This window comes from Opisthorchis viverrini (genome assembly GCF_000715545.1).
Source record: "Opisthorchis viverrini unplaced genomic scaffold opera_v5_55, whole genome shotgun sequence".
Classification (NCBI taxonomy): Eukaryota; Metazoa; Platyhelminthes; class Trematoda; order Opisthorchiida; family Opisthorchiidae; genus Opisthorchis; species Opisthorchis viverrini.
Window position 1 is genome coordinate 322,141 of NW_008751709.1, and position 18,564 is coordinate 340,704.

The 18,564-nt window shown below is 43.5% G+C and overlaps 2 protein-coding genes across 2 annotated transcripts in view; one reads left to right on the plus strand and one right to left on the minus strand.

Annotated features, from left to right (window-relative positions):
• T265_03604 (hypothetical protein) overlaps positions 1-18,564 on the plus strand; it is a gene marked incomplete at both ends in the record, with an annotated part of 55,931 nt that overhangs the window by 22,292 nt on the left and 15,075 nt on the right. Inside the window, 17 exons of the mRNA XM_009168139.1 lie at positions 152-349; positions 1,928-2,083; positions 2,521-2,712; positions 3,281-3,825; positions 4,159-5,175; positions 6,727-8,218; positions 8,315-8,647; positions 8,760-9,000; positions 9,942-10,137; positions 10,335-10,530; positions 11,023-11,140; positions 12,378-12,593; positions 12,777-13,016; positions 14,602-15,003; positions 15,720-15,935; positions 16,328-16,651; positions 17,844-18,161. Of these exons, the coding sequence (XP_009166403.1) occupies positions 152-349; positions 1,928-2,083; positions 2,521-2,712; positions 3,281-3,825; positions 4,159-5,175; positions 6,727-8,218; positions 8,315-8,647; positions 8,760-9,000; positions 9,942-10,137; positions 10,335-10,353 (4,389 nt within the window). The remainder of the gene's footprint in view (positions 1-151; positions 350-1,927; positions 2,084-2,520; positions 2,713-3,280; positions 3,826-4,158; positions 5,176-6,726; positions 8,219-8,314; positions 8,648-8,759; positions 9,001-9,941; positions 10,138-10,334; positions 10,531-11,022; positions 11,141-12,377; positions 12,594-12,776; positions 13,017-14,601; positions 15,004-15,719; positions 15,936-16,327; positions 16,652-17,843; positions 18,162-18,564) is intronic.
• T265_03607 (hypothetical protein) overlaps positions 8,767-18,564 on the minus strand; it is a gene marked incomplete at both ends in the record, with an annotated part of 15,430 nt that continues 5,632 nt past the window's right edge. Inside the window, one exon of the mRNA XM_009168142.1 lies at positions 8,767-8,865. Coding sequence (XP_009166406.1) covers positions 8,767-8,865 — 99 coding nt within the window. The remainder of the gene's footprint in view (positions 8,866-18,564) is intronic.

The following is an 18,564-nucleotide window of genomic DNA, read 5'->3' on the forward strand; positions in this document are numbered from 1 at the left end:
CACTGTAATTTTTCCTCCACTTTGTCGGCTGATCTTGTAAACAAATTGTGTTGCGCCCCCTGGTCTACCGCATCTGGCACTCTATGGGTATTTGCCCGAGGGAGCCAATGGTAATAATGCGACTGCTTCTACTTTTATATCGTTTATTTAGGCGATGGGCCGCATTTTTGTCGGTCTATGCCAAGTTGGAGCCTGGGGTTGTTTTGATGAATTCAATCGATTGGAAGAACGTATGTTGTCAGCTGTGTCCCAGCAGATACAGAGTATCCAGGAGACTCTACGTGATATGGCTTGCGGAGCCAAAACGGCAGGAAAAGACGGTGTTACGGTCGAACTGCTCGGAAAACAGGTGAGTACTTCATGGGGTTGGTATTACCGAGTATTTTGTCCACCTACTCACTTCGATAAAGTAGTCAGAATCAAGAGTAGCTTGACTCGGAAAGGATCATGTCCCTTTAGCCCTGGGTTCTGAGAAATCATTGCTCCACCGTTCCCTCTCAGTTCTACAGCACCTCTACCTCCATTCACCACGCGGTCTGCCTCTTTGACGCGCATATTTTCCACTCTCATTTTATGACGCTCTTACCAAGCGTATTACTACCTCCGCTACTACTTTACTGCCGCTGAGTGATACTTGCGAATCTTGTGTATTACTTCGTTTGGAACAGACACTTCGAACACAAGTGCTTAACTTATTTGTGTAGATCAGTTATTAGTCAAAAGAAAAACGGTTCTCATGAGCACACAAGTGGGCTCATTCTTTCTCGACTTCCTTCGCGGCAGTTCAGCACGGCAAAAACTGCTTTTAAGATGCCACGGAGACCTGCAAATACACCTGCCAGCTTCCTTATGTCAGAGGAAGAAATGCAGACATCGTTGATTTTGAGTTGACGTGTTGTAGCGAACATTTTAGATTTATTTCTGCGATCCTGATGTGTAGGGTGGTAGCTGCAGAGTCGAATTAATTTGCTCTGACCCTACGGGACCGTCGGACGTACTGCGTCCAGTCAACCATAAAGTCCTCTTTGCGAAACATATTTGTTTCATTCCTTGCCGGTTTCATGGGGAATTAACTCATGTCCAGGTAAGCAGGTCATTTTCTTCTCTGAAACACCTCTTTTCAGAAGCGTGCTGTGCGTCACAATGGAAAGAAGTTTTGCATCCGACCATTTGGTTCCCTTTTTGTGTGCTGCTGTCCCTTATGAGGTGCCACTGCATGCAGCATTGGGTAGACCGAATTGATTCCATGTTTCAAGATGGTCTGAATGTTTGATGCGTTACATTCTTGAAATGCATGTAGTTGACATAGGCCAAATGTTTAATCTCTGGTGCCTGCTAGCCTATCGTAATATATAGCAAAACGGAGTTTTGGTTCCCAATCGGTTGGGGAAAGTTTGGAACTGATTGGAGAGCCATCGTTTCGAAAGGGCTTGGCAAGCAATCAGTATTTTCATAACTTGGCAACTTTTAACTTTTGACACAAAAACTTCGTCAGGCCAAGTGAGTCCAGGTTTTAAGGCAGGCGGAGAACCACTCTAAAGCGAAACGTTGTCCGCTTGTACAACTACCGATTGTTTACCAAACCCTTTTGAGGGTTTTTCATTTTGACTCACATTTCTGTTGGTCTGTACCGATGTGATCAACGATAGACGCTGCTGACCTCATTTTACTCTGTAAGTTTCGGTGTATCTCCTGAAAAAATATATCGTGCCATAACCTATGTTCCTACTTATCCATTCATTGCCATCTGCTTATCTGACTAGCGTCGGCGAGTTATTGGGCTCCATACGAGAGCCTCTACTTGTCCTATTGGTAGTTTAAGCTGTGTTAACATTTTGCTACACCGGTTTCTTTGCCCAGTTGGAATAGCTCAGTCCGGTTTTGCGCATAGCGTCACACGACTTCATCTGTTTCATTGGTCATCTAGGTGACCGTTCATCCAGATATGGCTATTTTCATCACCATGAATCCTGACTACGCTGGGAGATCCAATCTTCCGGACAACTTGAAGAAGCTCTTCCGCTCTCTGGCAATGACTCAACCAGATCGTCAGCTGATAGCGCAAGTCATGTTATATTCCCAGGTAAGTTGCTTCTGTATGTTTTTCTCTATTTGGCTGAGTAGTGTATGTAGCTTGATTACTTTGTAGATAGTCCATTTTTAACAGTTTAATATTTCATTGCATGGCCCTTTGTTTTGTGGTCTACTGACAAAACGCTTTTCCTTTCACCACGTCTCCGGAATTTATCTTTGCCGACGCAAAATGTTTCCGACACTTTGGCACCACATGACATTTCACTACCGCTTCCGGGATGTTTGGTCTGGTCGTGCACAGTGTAGCATTACTTGTCCGTAGGGCAGTGTACTCAAAGTATAGTCGTTTTTCGCGAAAGCATACCGTAACACCTTTGAAAGCTGTTAACGCTCTTGTTGAGTGTCCTGCCGTATTCCCCCTGGTTGGGAATATCTCTACTCATTCGCGATATCTCTTCATATTATCCGTTTCCTTCTACTTAACAGGGTTTCAGGACAGCCGAAGTGTTGGCCAGCAAGATTGTGCCGTTCTTCCAGCTTTGTGATGAACAGCTATCGGCCCAGTCCCACTATGATTTTGGGCTACGTGCTTTGAAGTCCGTTTTGGTATCTTCCGGAAACGTCAAACGAGAACGCATTCGCCGCATCAAAGATGATATTTTGGCCCGCGGTGAAACTGTAAGTACCACGTTTTTAAGTTTTATCTGATTTTTGATTGTTCCGTCACGTTTTATCCGTAAGCCACTGAATTCACCCTGTCTGTCAGATGATTGATTTTCTCACGCAAAGGGAAAACGTGATCTTGACACATCAGCCGTGTTGATTCGTCTCCGGACCGCTTTTAACTCCATATGATTTGTCCAGCACGATCCGTCTGATTTAAAACGACCATAGCTTTAAACAGTTCCTCTCACAGCTTAAGTGTTGGGTTTCTTAGTTTTTCGAGTTGGGGGATTGTAGTGTTAGTTGGCAAGACCGCTGGATAAATCGCGGGCTGAAAATCAGACAGATATTTGTTCAGTTTTGGGTGGCCTTCATGAATGTCAACCAGAAATAGTATTGTATCGTTTGAAGAGACACATACGAGGTCTGATCGGAGTTCCACAACCGTAACCCAACTACTTCCATCATTCAGACAGGTGTCATGGTTCAACTAAATCCCTAGACAGGTTTCCAGCAGTACCTTTAGATACCGCATCACCCCAGTCCCTCGGGTTTTGCATTTTATTTTTGTTGGCTCTCTTAGGTTAACGAATCTTCGATCGCAGAACAATTGCCGGAACAAGAAATCTTGATTCAATCCGTAATGGAAACCATGGTGCCCAAATTGGTTGCTGAGGATATTCCGTTGCTTTACAGTCTCCTGACAGACGTGTTCCCAGGCGTTGTGTACTCCCCATCAGCCATGGAGGGACTTCGTCGAGAGCTGCGTCGTGTTTGTAATGAAACATACTTGGTTTACAATGAGTCGGGTTTGTTCAACGATGCAACTGGTCACGAATCTAACTCAAATATCTCTGGTACCACAGCCGGCAGTCTTTGGGTGCAGAAAGTACTTCAGCTGTATCAAATCACTTGCATCCACCACGGTCTCATGATGGTTGGCCCGTCTGGAAGTGGGAAATCTATGGCTTGGCGTACTCTGCTCAAAGCATTAGAACGGCTGGAAGGCGTCGAGGGAGTTGCTCATGTAATAGACCCGAAATCCATAAACAAAGAATCCCTCTACGGTTATCTCGACCCGAACACTCGGGAGTGGACGGATGGTTTATTCACTCATATCCTCCGGAAGTAGGTAGCAGAGACGTTCATGCGTGTTGTATTTATTGTGAACTTTTATTGAGTTCATCCGCTCAGGCGTGGCTTCGCTAGCCGTTTATGATGCTCCCTGTAATATTTAAACCAGAGACAATTGCCCCCTCTCTCATGATGCTTGCAGTAGTTCAGTTTAAGTTTCCAGCTTATTAAGAGGTTTCATTCAATTGTCCGCACTGATTTGCAGGTAAATTGTGTATAAATTTATAGGTTAACATTTCATTCACAATTCATATGCCGCTGCGTATGAATTTTTCCCAGCTGAGTTTGGACCTGTTCGCTTCATTGTTCTTATTTGCTTTTCTACAGGATTATTGACAGCATTCGTGGAGAATCACTCAAACGCCAGTGGATTATTTTTGACGGTGATGTTGATCCTGAATGGGTTGAAAACTTGAACTCCGTATTAGACGATAACAGATTACTAACCTTACCAAATGGAGAACGGTTGGGTATTCCTCCAAATGTTCGAATCATGTTCGAAGTGCAAGATCTACGTTACGCCACCTTAGCTACAGTCTCGAGATGTGGTATGGTGTGGTTCAGTGAGGATGTGATCCCTCCAGAACTGGCCATGGAGCACTTTATCCGCCAGCTACAGAACGTTCCGATCGATGAGGGTGAGGAAGAGACTGTTGGCTTCGGTTTACCTGTTGTGGCTCCCGAATCTTCTGACCAGGTGCAAAGTCCTGATTTTCAGGATGTGCCTGGAGCATCTCGCGAAACTGGACCAGTTAGCCCCACTCTCCGACTACAATGTGACGTTGCCAGTATACTTCAACCTCATTTCGCGGATGGCGGCCTTGTATCTCGCTGTCTGGCTTATGCCAAAGATCTGGATCACATCATGGATTTCATGCCTCTGCGAGCGTTGACTAGCTTATTCTCAATCATGAAGCAGTGTATTCGAAATATCATGGCGTACAATATGATGCATTCAGACTTCCCTATGTCTGCAGATCAGATTGAATCATATGTAAGCAAAAGTTTGATCAATGCTATTATTTGGTCCATGTGTGGCGACGGTCGTTTGTCGACACGGGAAGAGTTGGGCAATTACTTACGTGAAATCACCACCATCCCTCTACCGCCTACTGGTGCACCAATCATTGACTATGAAGTCAATTTGAACGGAGAATGGCAAGCGTGGTCACAAAAGGTCCCTGTGATTGAAGTAGAGACTCATAAAATCACGTCGATGGATGTCGTTGTGCCGACAATGGATACAGTGCGGCACGAGGCTCTGCTTTATTTGTGGTTGGCCGAACATAGGCCAATGATCTTGTGTGGCCCTCCCGGATCTGGAAAAACGATGACTCTCTTCAGGTAGGTCTCTGCTTCTAACTGACTTTCAAAGATCCCGTACTACATTGAGCCAGCTTTCGGATTTGTTTAGGATCCCATCATCATAATCTGGAAAGCCCAGGTCTCTGAACGCTGATGAGGACTAGAATGAACTGCAACAACAAAACAACAATTTTTTTTCCAATCGTATTTGTGGCTTGTGCGGGGGGGGGGTGATCTTTGCCCCTTAATGTTTCGAATTATTTGCAGGACCATCAGTTGCAATAATAGGCCAATGGTTTCCAACCAAACTAACGTGGTAATGCTGACGTTCGGGAGTTTCACAGAAATGTGTGATTTCATGGAGTTACTATCAACCATCTCAAAGCCCTTGAGCTGATCGACTCGGTTGTTGGTGGGGGCTGATGCTTATGCCTTTTTATCTCCATCTCTCCTCGATTATCATCCCTGTGATTCCACTTCCAAGTTAACTTAGTACACTTACTTGACTATTCGATTGGCACCCGTTTTGTAATCTTTTTTAATAATTGTTCGTGTCACTCGGTCTTGACCAGACTCGTGAAGAAAATTTCTGTCAGTTATTTATTAGTCTTTGAATCCACACTGATCTGTTTCTGTCATCATCTCGTCAAGCTTTTAAACCTACTTTTTCCAGCATGCTGAGATTGAAAGCCGCTCATGTTTTCGTTGAATTTCGTTTTTTTTTGAAAGTGCATTTCTTTCGACGAACTCCGGATGATCCATCTTTGACACTAACAAATTTAGGATTTATATGTTCGAATTACAGTACGCCTTCCTACTGCCTAACAGGCAATGCGGCTGGTTATCATAGAAAGTTGTGACCATTCAATGGTATGATTTGTTTACAAATGTCGGATATGACTGAAAGCGCGTCACACAGCTCTTAACGGACTGACAGTCGCTTAGCTACTGCACAGTTGTGGACTTTTTCACGAAGTTTTGTGTGTTAATTTGACGGGGTTGGTGTTTTCTCTTCTTAATTGCCGTTATCAAGACACGTTATTTTCTCTTGAAGACTTTTTAGACTAGAAACGTGTACTGGTTCTGTCAAATTTGAATTTCGTTTTGAAAGTGCATTTGTTTCGCCGAACTCCGGATGATCCATCTTTGACACTAACAAATTTAGGATTTATATGTTCGAATTACAGTACGCCTTCCTACTGCCTAACAGGCAATGCGGCTGGTTATCATAGAAAGTTGTGACCATTCAATGGTATGATTTGTTTACAAATGTCGGATATGACTGAAAGCGCGTCACACAGCTCTTAACGGACTGACAGTCGCTTAGCTACTGCACAGTTGTGGACTTTTTCACGAAGTTTTGTGTGTTAATTTGACGGGGTTGGTGTTTTCTCTTCTTAATTGCCGTTATCAAGACACGTTATTTTCTCTTGAAGACTTTTTAGACTAGAAACGTGTACTGGTTCTGTCAAATTACGTCATTTTTTAGTTTGGTGACACCACTGTATTTATTTGTGTGTTAGTCGACTCCACTGTGTCAGATGTTCTTCACTTGCACTTGTTTCTTCTCTCCCCACCTTATTTATGTAGTGCTCTGCGAAGCTTGCCAGACATGGAGGTTGTTGGTTTGAACTTTTCCAGTGCGACCACACCAGAATTGATGATGAAGACATTTGATCAATACTGTGAATGCCGCAAAACCCCCAACGGATTAGTTCTGGCACCAGTCCAGCTGAATAAGTGGTTGGTGTTTTTCTGTGATGAGATTAACTTGCCCAACGAAGACAAATATGGTACTCAACGTGTAATCAGCTTCTTACGGCAAATGGTCGAGCATGGGGGATTTTACCGAACCTCAGATATGCAGTGGGTTAAATTCGAGAGAATTCAGTTTGTCGGCGCCTGTAATCCACCCACGGATCCTGGCAGAAAACCTCTCTCACACAGATTTTTGCGTCACGTGCCCGTTATATATGTGGACTATCCCGGCGAGTTATCCCTAAAACAAATTTACGGGACATTTAACCGTGCCATGCTGCGACTTCTTCCCTCACTTCGTTCTCAAGCCGACGCGTTGACAAATGCGATGGTTGACTTCTTCCTGTTGTCACAAAAACGGTTTACGCAAGATATGCAACCACATTATATCTACAGTCCACGTGAGCTATCACGGTGGGTCCGTGGTATTCATGAAGCCCTCAAACCATTGGATAGTTTATCGGTCGAAGGATTGGTACGTATTTGGGCACATGAGGCTTTACGTCTATTCCAAGATCGTTTGATCGAAGAAACTGAACGGCAATGGACTGACGCCCACATAGATGATATCGCTTTGAAGTACTTCCCTTCTATAGACAAAGAAGCTGCATTAAGCCGACCAATCCTGTTCAGCAATTGGCTATCGAAAGAATATTGCTCGGTCGAGCAAGAGACTTTACGAGATTATGTCAAAGCACGTTTGAAGGTGTTCTACGAGGAAGAACTGGATGTTCCGTTGGTTTTGTTTAACCAAGTGTTGGACCATGTGTTACGTATCGACCGTGTGTTCCGACAACCACAGGGACACTTGTTACTAATCGGAATAAGTGGAGCAGGAAAGACTACACTCTCACGATTCGTATCTTGGATTAACGGGCTTAGTGTTTTTCAGGTCAAAGTGCATAACAAATATACTGCTGAAGATTTTGATGACGATCTGCGAAACGTTCTGCGTCGCGCTGGTTGTAAGGGCGAAAAAATCACTTTCATCATGGATGAGTCGAATGTCCTGGACTCCAGTTTCTTGGAGCGTATCAACACATTATTGGCCAATGGTGAAGTTCCTGGTTTGTTCGAAGGTGATGAATTTGCCGCACTCATGACTCAATGCAAAGAAGGTGCAACCCGTGATGGCTTGATGGTTGACAGTCATGAGGAATTGTACAAATGGTTCACCAACCAAATTTGTACTAACTTGCATGTGGTGTTCACCATGAATCCTTCAGAGGATGGTCTCAAAGATCGAGCATCCACTTCTCCTGCCTTATTCAACCGATGCGTCTTGAACTGGTTTGGAGACTGGTCAATCGAGGCATACTTCCAGGTATGTAGTAAAGGCTATTCAACCTTATTCGATCATTAAAAAGGGTTTTCTTTGAACCACACCATCCATCCCCTTTTTCTTCCCTTTGTTTTCTAGGTGGGAAGAGAGTTTACTAGCAAAACAGATATGGAGCGACCCGATTACAAAGTTCCAGACTTTGTGCCCGCGGTTGCTGAACATTTGTTGCCGGAGTGCCCATCTTTCCGTGAAATGGTTGCAAACGCCTTCGTGTTCGTACACACAACACTTCATCGAGCGAACGCTCGCCTGCAGAAACGTACTGGTCGAAGTATGTGGGTTACACCACGTCATTTCTTGGACTTCATTGCCCACTTCGTCAAGCTGATGACTGAGAAACGCTCGGATTTGGAAGAACAGCAACTCCACCTACAAATTGGGTTGCAGAAGATTAACGAAACTGTGGAACAGGTCTGTGCACTGTTCATTTATTGTTTTCACCTAAACTGGGCTAGAAATTCCATCGTAGTATATGTTCTTAAGCCGACTGAGATATGATTCCTCCGCTATCACTCCATTCTAGGTCGAGGTTATGCAGAAGTCATTGACCCAAAAACGCCAAGAATTGGAACAGATGAACGAAGCTGCCAATGCAAAGTTGAAACAGATGGTGCATGATCAACAGGAGGCTGAGAAGAGGAAAACAATGAGTCAACGACTTCAAGAAGAGCTGGCCAGCCAGGAAGTGTTCATCAACGAGAAACGAACTTTGGTGATGAATGAACTCAGTCAGGTTGAACCAGCTGTCAACGATGCGAAGCAAGGTTTGTTTCATTCACCTGTGCACCGTTTCGCCTAAATTTATTAGCTTTAATGGCCCTTCTACTTGCTTATGCACGAATATCCTGACGTGCCAGTTGGCATATCTTCCCTCGTAGTACATGTTAGTTCGGTTGCTTTGGCCGCCTTCAAGTTATAGCTCCATCGGATGACCTATAAGCGACTGGTCTGACTCAAGCTCTGAAATAGATCATGGGACAATAAATTGCTACCACAGTTTATGTTCACTCCAATGACGGTCAGCGAAATTGGCGTGACTGGTCAAACTAATGGCTGACGGTCGGGTGTCCGAACGGCAGTCAAACATAATTTTGCCGTATCTTCTGTACGAATTCAGCGATTACTAAAAATGCTTTTACGTATAGGTTGTGCAACCTCATTATTGCCCAGAAACCCGACTGCTTGTATTGGACGTGTTCATTCTATGGCGCGACACATATTTACCCATCTATTTGCACTATTCTCTATTTTGGCTTATTTTTTAGCGAATGATTGTGTTTTGTTGTTTCCGACTTTATTTGAAAAAATCTCATTCGATTCATGAATGTAACACGAGACAGTCTTCGACTTCAGCAGAAGTATCGACATCACACGGGTCAGGGGGTCTGTGAACAATAACTTCAATCCCATTTGAATAAGTCCAAACATTCCGACTTTTAGCCCACGTTTTCACTGAAATTTCTTCACCTTCCGCTAGGTCTGTTTAAGGAAGGATGGTTTTAAACGGCTCTCAACTTGTGTCAAAATTTTCTGCCCCCCTCTCGAATAAAAGGTGTCAATTTATCCTACCTGTCTTCTGTTATCTAAAACATCTGAGTCATGAGCAGTGGCATTACTTGCATGGTTCCGTTCTTTCGAAATAGAGCTATTGGATACTCCATCTATATGTATATGTTGATCTAAATTATCACACATCAAATTGTAGCCGTCAATTCCGTTAAACGTGCACAATTGGTCGAAGTGCGTTCGCTTGGCGCACCGCCGCCACCAGTCAGACTTGCTATAGAGGCGGTCTGTACCATGTTGGGGGAGACTAGTATGGACTGGAAAGACCTTCGTACATGCTTAGTCCGCGACAATTTTATCCCCTCAATCGTCAATTTCAATGTCGATGACATTACGTGAGTCTGCCCGTTCAGCCAAACATCTCTGAGTGGATTCCGTCACCGCAGTTACATATCGCTCATTGTTTTTCGCTGCTTTTTGTTGAATGTCGCTGTTTCGCTGCGTTTTCTTTGTTTACTACGATCCTGTTATTTTCCGTTTTGGTATCTGAATTTGTGTTCCGTTTTTGTGAACTTCCATTACCCCAACTCAGCTGTTTCGGAGATCCGTAAACGAGATATACAGGAACTAAAAGCCATGAAAAATCCGCCTGCAGCAGTCAAACTAGCAATCGAGTCAATTTGCTTCCTTCTCGGGGAATATTCCACGGATTGGAGACAAATTTTAACCACAATTATGAAGGATACCTTTGTACCTAGCATCCTGAATTTTAACACAGACGACATTACGTAAGTTTTAGGCATCTCATGCTAACAGATGTATTAACTCGACTATATGGTATGATCGGGCTGTTTATGTAGAAGCAGGTTGGTGCAACTTGTCCCACTTGACTTCTCACAGACTTATCCTCTTTAGCCACGCGCACTTGGTTTCCTTGACTCATTTTCCCAGGACAATACTAACTTAGTTTCCTCACTCGATATGCGAATCTACAGGCTTTCGCATCTGTCCAGTGGCCCTTGCTCGCCGACTTAGGACCAATCATTAAATCATTCTACTGTATCTCGAATTCAAACTAGTTCAGGTTCGTTTTTTTCATGTTTTTCGTGTTTTGTGTGCTTCTATCCAGTGTCCAGCTGTTTTCGTGAATTCGTTGCTTCGCTTTGTTTTTGGGCTGCTGCTTGGTCTGCTTCGGACAACTTTTTATTTTTTCCGCTGTTTTGGGGTGCCAGCTTTGGTGCTCACTCTCACACAACCACTTTTCATAATCCCTCTTGCAGTGACAGCATACGTGAAACGATGAAAAAGAAGTACCTAAACAACCCAGACTATAATTTTGACAAAGTGAACCGTGCTAGCAGTGCTTGTGGACCTATGGTTAAATGGGCAATCGCACAAGTAAGCCAATCTCATAGGCTCAAACTCCTGTACTATCTCTTATCGTACCGTCCTTCCTCCTGAATGACATGTGATCACACTATAATACTACACTATAATACTACAATACTTCTAAATTTTCGACACGTTCTCCGCTTTTCAGTCTGCTGAGATTTGACCAGTTCTTATCGTTAGTTCTCTCAGAGCCGCCACAAGGTCTCTCATTTCCCATACAAACTTACGAACCTTGCTTCGGCACAACCACAATTTATTTGAAACCTTATTGTTAAAAAGATAAAAATGGATAGGGCGGGGACCTCGTGCTTATCTGCCACAGTCATTCCTACACCTCCAACAGTCGTGATGGAAACTGGCAACGGAAGGCCGTTGACGTCGATTAGCAGCCATATTTTGCATTTCCTCCAACCAGGCACAGTGGGGGGTCGCGAGTACCGCATACTGGAACGGAATTCGCACCGACAGTACCCATACTTATCGTAATCGCTTTCATACGACTCTGCCAGGTCACCTCTTTGCCTGCGAAGTACATTACCGAACCACTGTAGCTTTTGGTGCATGACACTTTCTTCGACTGGAGATCCTGCTGCACAAATGAATACTCGCTTTTCAACTGTCTCGTGGTGGACTCGCTGACACCATCTTACACGAGCTATGGTTCTTAGACAACGGTTATCTAACACCTGAAAGCGTCCTAGATCGGCTACTTGTAGGGACCACGTCCTGCTACCGTACAAAACCGGATTGTAGCCTATTACCCTTTGAGATTCAGGAATATACCGCTTTGCCACCATAGATGTTTCAAATCAGTAAACGCGCAGTGACATTTACCGCACTACATTCGGAACTTATACAATTCAGTATACGTAAAATGCTCCACATTCTCTAGGGTCTCCTTACATTTTAAGTGACGTGTTCAATGATCGCATGACTTACACTTTGTTCAAAACGCATACCGGTGGATGGGATGACTTTGATAGGTTCCTCTTAAAACACATGCCTTTCTTTCCTTTTCGAGGTTGAGAACGATATCATCTACACGGTTCACATCGTCAAGGCCCTCATCAGCAGCTGTTTGAAAGCCCAGGGTTTTGAAGACTTAAAATTGTCTGATTATCTTATCGAAGAGTACTCCCTATTTCAACGCCTATTGTTACCTCATTTTTCTAATTCTTCCGGTTTCAGTGTAGGAAAACCTGACTTTCAAATTCCTCCACAGCATTGCAATTTTTCCTTTTAGGTTCAATATGCGGATATTCTCAAGAACGTGGAACCCCTAAGAAATGAACTGAAAGCTTTAGAACAAGCCGCGTCGAAGAACAAAGAGGAGGCAAAAAATGTCGAGAGCACCATAGAATCATTGGAACGCAGCATTGCCAAGTATAAAGAAGAATATGCGGTTCTCATCAGCCAAGCGCAAGCTATCAAATCAGACCTGGCAACAGTGGAAGCAAAGGTTCGTATGATCACTTTATTACACTTCAAAGATCTTTCGAATTATCCTCAATGAAGTTCGGTTACCGACTCTGCTTTGTTAAACTGTCATTTATTCTGGTTTACTTAACTAAACACCCACTTAGTTTTGTTAGTGTAAACGTTTCAAAATCATATTTTGACCCTGGTTTTGGTTTCATCCTAGGTTGAACGTTCCGTAGCTCTGATCAAGTCTTTGAGCAGCGAGCGTTCTCGGTGGGAGAGCGGAGCAGAAACATTCAAGTCCCAGATGTCCACCATTTTCGGTGACTGTCTACTCTCTGCTGCATTTATGGCTTACGGCGGCTACTTTGACCAACACTTACGTGCTAGTCTGTTTGCAACATGGTGTCAGCATCTGCAGTCTGTTGACATTCGTTTTCGAAGTGACCTGGCTTTGGTCGAGGTAAGTAGTTTAATCTAGCCAACAAATTTTGTGGTGACCAACCGGGCTGATCTTATCCTACAGCTATTCCCCACATATTTGCTTTCTGCCAGTAGCTTCAAATATTCAATCATTTAATGTGGGATTTATCCTTCACTTCGGTTAGAGATTCATGAATGTCTTTCATTTCTGGCAGCCATACCAAGCCATATACTCAGGATTCTGTTAAGTTCTATGCCTTAAAAGGTGTACGGAGGTGTTAGTTACCAACGGAAGAAAACTGGCACTCATGAAGGCAAGAAACTTTATGGGATGGAAATGAAGGTCACAAGTAACGGAATTTCACTCTTTTTGTGACGAGGCTTCCCATCCATCAAATATGTGGGCTTTTAGTTCCCAGTATAGCAGACGAGAGGCACTAACTTGCCTACTACTTTTAATCAGAACTTATATATTTTCTTACCGCCTCGTTATTTTTGTATCTATCCCCAAAAGAGTCAAGCGTTCCAAATAACGCACAGCTGTGTGGTCTTGTAAGCATGAGAGCAGCTTGTTTGAGAAAGCATCTATCTTGGTCTGACTGAACATTTTGTTTTTGATGGTTTTCAGTTTTTAGCCATGCACGAGGATGTTCCCTAGTGTGTCTAATGACTTGGCAGTTCATTTTTGTGTAGATCACGCCGCAATCGAGCGCACCATTATCTTGTTTTGAAGACTTGTGGACTCGATAGCCGATATTTCATGGTGTTAAAACCGTCCACCTGCTATTCAGAATGGACTAGTTTCCAAGCTCCATCAAAATGTTTGCTAGCATGTTCTCTCGTAAATGAGCGTCTGTTCTCGCTTGTTTGTAGTTTTAGGAGACTTTGGAAGTTTTCAGTTGACATTTCGTCCTACAAATGAGTCAGAAACCCGTACCGAAAAACTGAGAATCATTGTACTGCTGTTTCATTCTTGTTTGAACCGTCGGTAGTGCGCATCTTCAGGGGAATTCGAATTCGCGAACTCCGATCTTGTAGTTTAAGACAAACCTTTAGCCATGAGCGGTTGATCACCAATGTGGATAACCTCCACCCAGGTAGGATGTGGCGCCACTCATGCTTTTTATTCAGAAATAGAAAGTAAAGAATTCTTTTGCATTACAGGAATCTCACTCTCATAGGGCCAAGGTTATGCAATCCATCTGGACACTGTAATCAAGTTATCCTTCCTAACTAGTCGCGACCTACTGTGTCCCACAATCTCGCTAATCGGGTTACGAAGCTTAGCAGCACAACTTTATCCATCTGACTGTTGATCGCAGAACTCGGAAGCTGAGTTAACTGGTCCACCTCTTCTGGTTTTATCTTGTACGCACGAGTGCCAAATTTACCTACATGCCTTGTGCTAGTGAGCGAGGATTTCGTTTTGAATACGTTATTTACATTCATTTACGGTTAGTGGCGTATAACACGGTTAGACACTTTTGCATCTCTTCAAGGTCTGCGTAGCATCCTCGTTTGTCAGCTTTTTTCATCTCTACTCTCCTGTATTGAATGTTATTTCCCACTCGTTTTATTTGTTAGTTGCTTGTCACTGACGCTATTTTTTTTACACATCCATACAGTACTTGTCAAACCCAGATGAGCGACTTCGGTGGCAGGCAAATGACCTACCAAACGACGAGCTGTGTGTCGAGAATGCAATAATGCTTACCCGTTTCAACCGATATCCACTGATCATTGACCCCAGTGGACAGGCCACGGAATTTCTGTTAAACGAATACAAAGCTAAAAAGATAATGAAGACCTCATTCCTGGACGATGCTTTCCGGAAAACGTTGGAGTCTGCGCTTCGATTTGGAACTCCTTTACTTGTGCAAGATGTGGAATCCTATGATCCTATTCTTAACCCTGTATTGAACCGCGAAGTTCGTCGAACCGGAGGCCGAACGTTGATTACCATAGGCGATCAAGATATCGACTTGTCACCTACTTTCTCAATCTTTCTTTCAACTCGTGATCCTTCGGTACGTTTGTGTTTGTCGCTGTCTTATGCACTTTTGTTAGTTTTCTAACAATGTCCGTTTTATGTACCATACTTAAGCGCACCTACAAGATGTGTACTTGATTCAAATGGTAAGAACACATGGATTTTGAGTAAGCAAGCTTTAAGGCTGGAAAAAACCAGTCCTGTAGGCGAACCGCGTTGCGCTCGAATTTTTTCATCATCCAATAGGTAGCTGAATACCACATACTTTAGGTGCTTTATATGAATTGACTTCATGGTTAAAATTTTCTCGGGGTTAGTGGGACTACACTCATAAACAGCTGGGCAAAACCTTGCCGTTGCTGCGATAAAAATCTCGTCATGTCGCCTACACTGTATGTATACAGCAAGCCCGCTTTTCTACAGCTGTAGTGCCTTAACATTCGTAGTCATGGTGTCATTCGCCCCACTAGTTTGTACAAAATGAGTCAAACAGGAAAGCAAAAGTGAACTGAACAATCCTGGGAAAAATGTATCCTTACATACTGAACTTAATAATACGGTGGTATGATTCGATTGATGCACACCGTTGCGGCGACTGTGTAAAATAATACTAGTAATCGTTCAGTTCTCATTCATCAAGCCCCTTGTAAATTCTTATGCGATGTAACGGGGATAACAGTCATCTCTGGAATTCTACACATTCGTTCGCCAACTTGGTCTCACCCTTCCCTGTTCACGGTTTCCTCACCGCAGGTTGACTTCCCTCCTGACGTCTGTTCTCGAGTAACTTTCGTGAACTTCACAGTCACCCGCGGCAGTTTGCAGACTCAGTGCTTGAACGCTGTTCTCAAGGCTGAACGACCGGATGTTGATTCGAAACGTTCCGATTTGTTAAAGATGCAAGGGGAATTCCAGCTGCGGCTCCGGCACTTAGAAAAAGACTTGTTACAATCACTGAACGAGGCGGAAGTACGTCATTATTTTTCCGGTTGCATTTCCTCTGCTATATTTAACCCGGTTGTGCACTGTATTTTCAGTCACATTCGGTTCCTCTTGATATAGCGACATTCGACCATACAACGGTACATATTTTATTCCCTTCACCCCATACAGGATCTCCAAATCGATTGATATATCTCGTCACTGACACCGTTCCTGTATTCGTCGATAAAAATCGACGAGTACTTGTTTGGCATTTGGCTACACACTACTCCTCCTTCATCAGATTTATTATAGTGGTTAATCGGGTTGGTTTACCATGTCACTGAGTTCACCAGATAACGAACATCGTTACTGCAATGAGATTTATACCTACCCAACAGATTAGAAATTATCTAAAAAAGCATTTTTACACCTCACAGGGTAATTTGCTGGACGATGACAAAATCATCACTCGTCTGGAGACGTTGAAACAGGAAGCGGCAGAAGTGGCTAAAAAGGTTGAGGAAACAGACGTGATCATGTCTGAAGTGGAAACGGTTTCACAACAATACGTCCCGTTGGCCCAGTCTTGTTCCGCCATCTACTTTACTCTAGAAGCAATGAATCAAGTGCATTTCCTGTATCAATACTCTCTACAATTCCTGTTGGATGTCTTCACGTGTGTGCTAACACAAAACGCTCGATTAAAGGATGTTCGCGAGTCGGCCCAGCGTTTGAAGATTATCACACAAGATTTATTCCAAGTGAGCCTCCTGTACTCGTCATTATGCTGTCTTAGGTTTTCTTTTCTGCTATGGCAGTTGCATCAATCTTCTTTCCAATTCACTCCGTGTTGGGGCGATAAGGTACAATTTTTCCACGCGTCTTCGTTGAGGAATTCTTTACTTGCCAGCAAGAGTTAACCACGTTTCTCAGAACCAACGTCACTAGATAAAAAACTTATTATATTCAAACGTCGCATCTTCATTGTAGATACGGTTGCTACTGCAACCTACGAAACGGCTTGTATCTTCGTCCCTGTTAGACTACACTAATCTGTCGTTTCTTTACTGGCAGTTGCAGTTGCGCCTTCGGTCTCATATCGTAAGGCCTAGTATATCTCCGTTTGCGCCCTCAATGACTCTCGTGCATCCAAGCTATTGCCTTTAATGCATAGCTCCCTTCGCAACCACTCCCACTTAAAAGTCCCCTGACAGCTCTGTATTTACGCACTAACCTATCTGCTCCCGCCTCCAATACACAGCTATCTAACCACCTCCCCAACTCATCGATGGACGAAATAGTGGCAGCCTTAACGACTGTACGACAAGTACTTGGTTCTTCCAGATGATAATGACAATAATGATGATGATATCTAATGAAATGGGTGACTCAAAACTAACAAAACCAACTCAGTAGCTCTCTCATGTGACTATTCATGAGGCTGGTGGAAACGCTGGCAACCCACTACTGGTTTTGTAGCACATTCAACTGGGGAATGTCGTAAGCAAGAGAGTCAGTTGGGTTTCTCATTGGCACCATTTTAATTTTTAGATGACTGCCTATCTCTTCTCAGTAGTCCCGTTATAAACAGCCAACGACAGATGCGATGTACGATAATAATGGTCGCCAGACCGTTGCAAGATTAGTTAGTAACTGTTTTTCGTACGTATAAAGAAGGAGTGAGCCCGTTTATAACGCTATTCGGAAACCAAAATAATTAGTTAGGTCTGTTCTATAGCTACCACCTGTCTTAGTCTTACTTGAGCGACCAGGGGTGGATTTGTGCAGGTATTCTGAAATGTGTTCACCTATTCGTACACCAAGATTCGCCACATGACAATTTTTCACACTGGCAGTTAAAATTCCACATTTCCACTCAAATATGAAGTGATCAGTCGAACCCTTACCTTATTAAATTGTATAGTCAGTGAATTTATTGGGTCGATTTTTCAGGTTACGTACAACCGTGTGGCTCGTGGAATGCTGCACAATGACCAAATCACATTCGCTGTACTTTTGGCGCGTATTTTCCTTAAAGGCCAGGCCAACTCCAAGTCACTGAGCCTGGATACTGAATTCGATTGTTTCCTCCGAGGTCAAGATATAATGCCGAAGGAAACTATCTCAAAAGGTTCCGCCAGTGCGGATGCGGAACAGGCAAGAGTGATTGATGTACTCAAGAAGAAGCTCGCTTCTTTCCGGAATTTGGATAGTGCTATCGCTCAGAATCGTGCAGCCTTCAGCGCCTGGATCAATAGCGTCGCACCCGAAGTACGTTACAGGTCTCCACATTATTCACCCCGTTTTTTACTGGTGCCTTGCCAGAACCTTTCGATTCATCAGAAAAGACTTCTCCAGTCAATGTTTGAGTCATCTGAGGTGTAAAGACATTTGTGTCAGGTTGAATCCCATTCTATGCGCAATTCTTCTGGAGGTTTATGAAAGCACCGATGACGTCATAGCTCGCCATGACAAAATGCTTTGACCATGATAGTCTTTAGTCTAGTATGCGCCGCACTGGAACGGCATGGTGTAAAAGAAGCTACATGAGTTGAGCATATAGATCCAGCAATCTCTTCCTGAGATGCAACTATAATGGTTACGACTTGCAAATAAGTAGATAAGTGTTATGTAAAGTACAGTCAAAAAATCAAGGAATTACGATATATATATA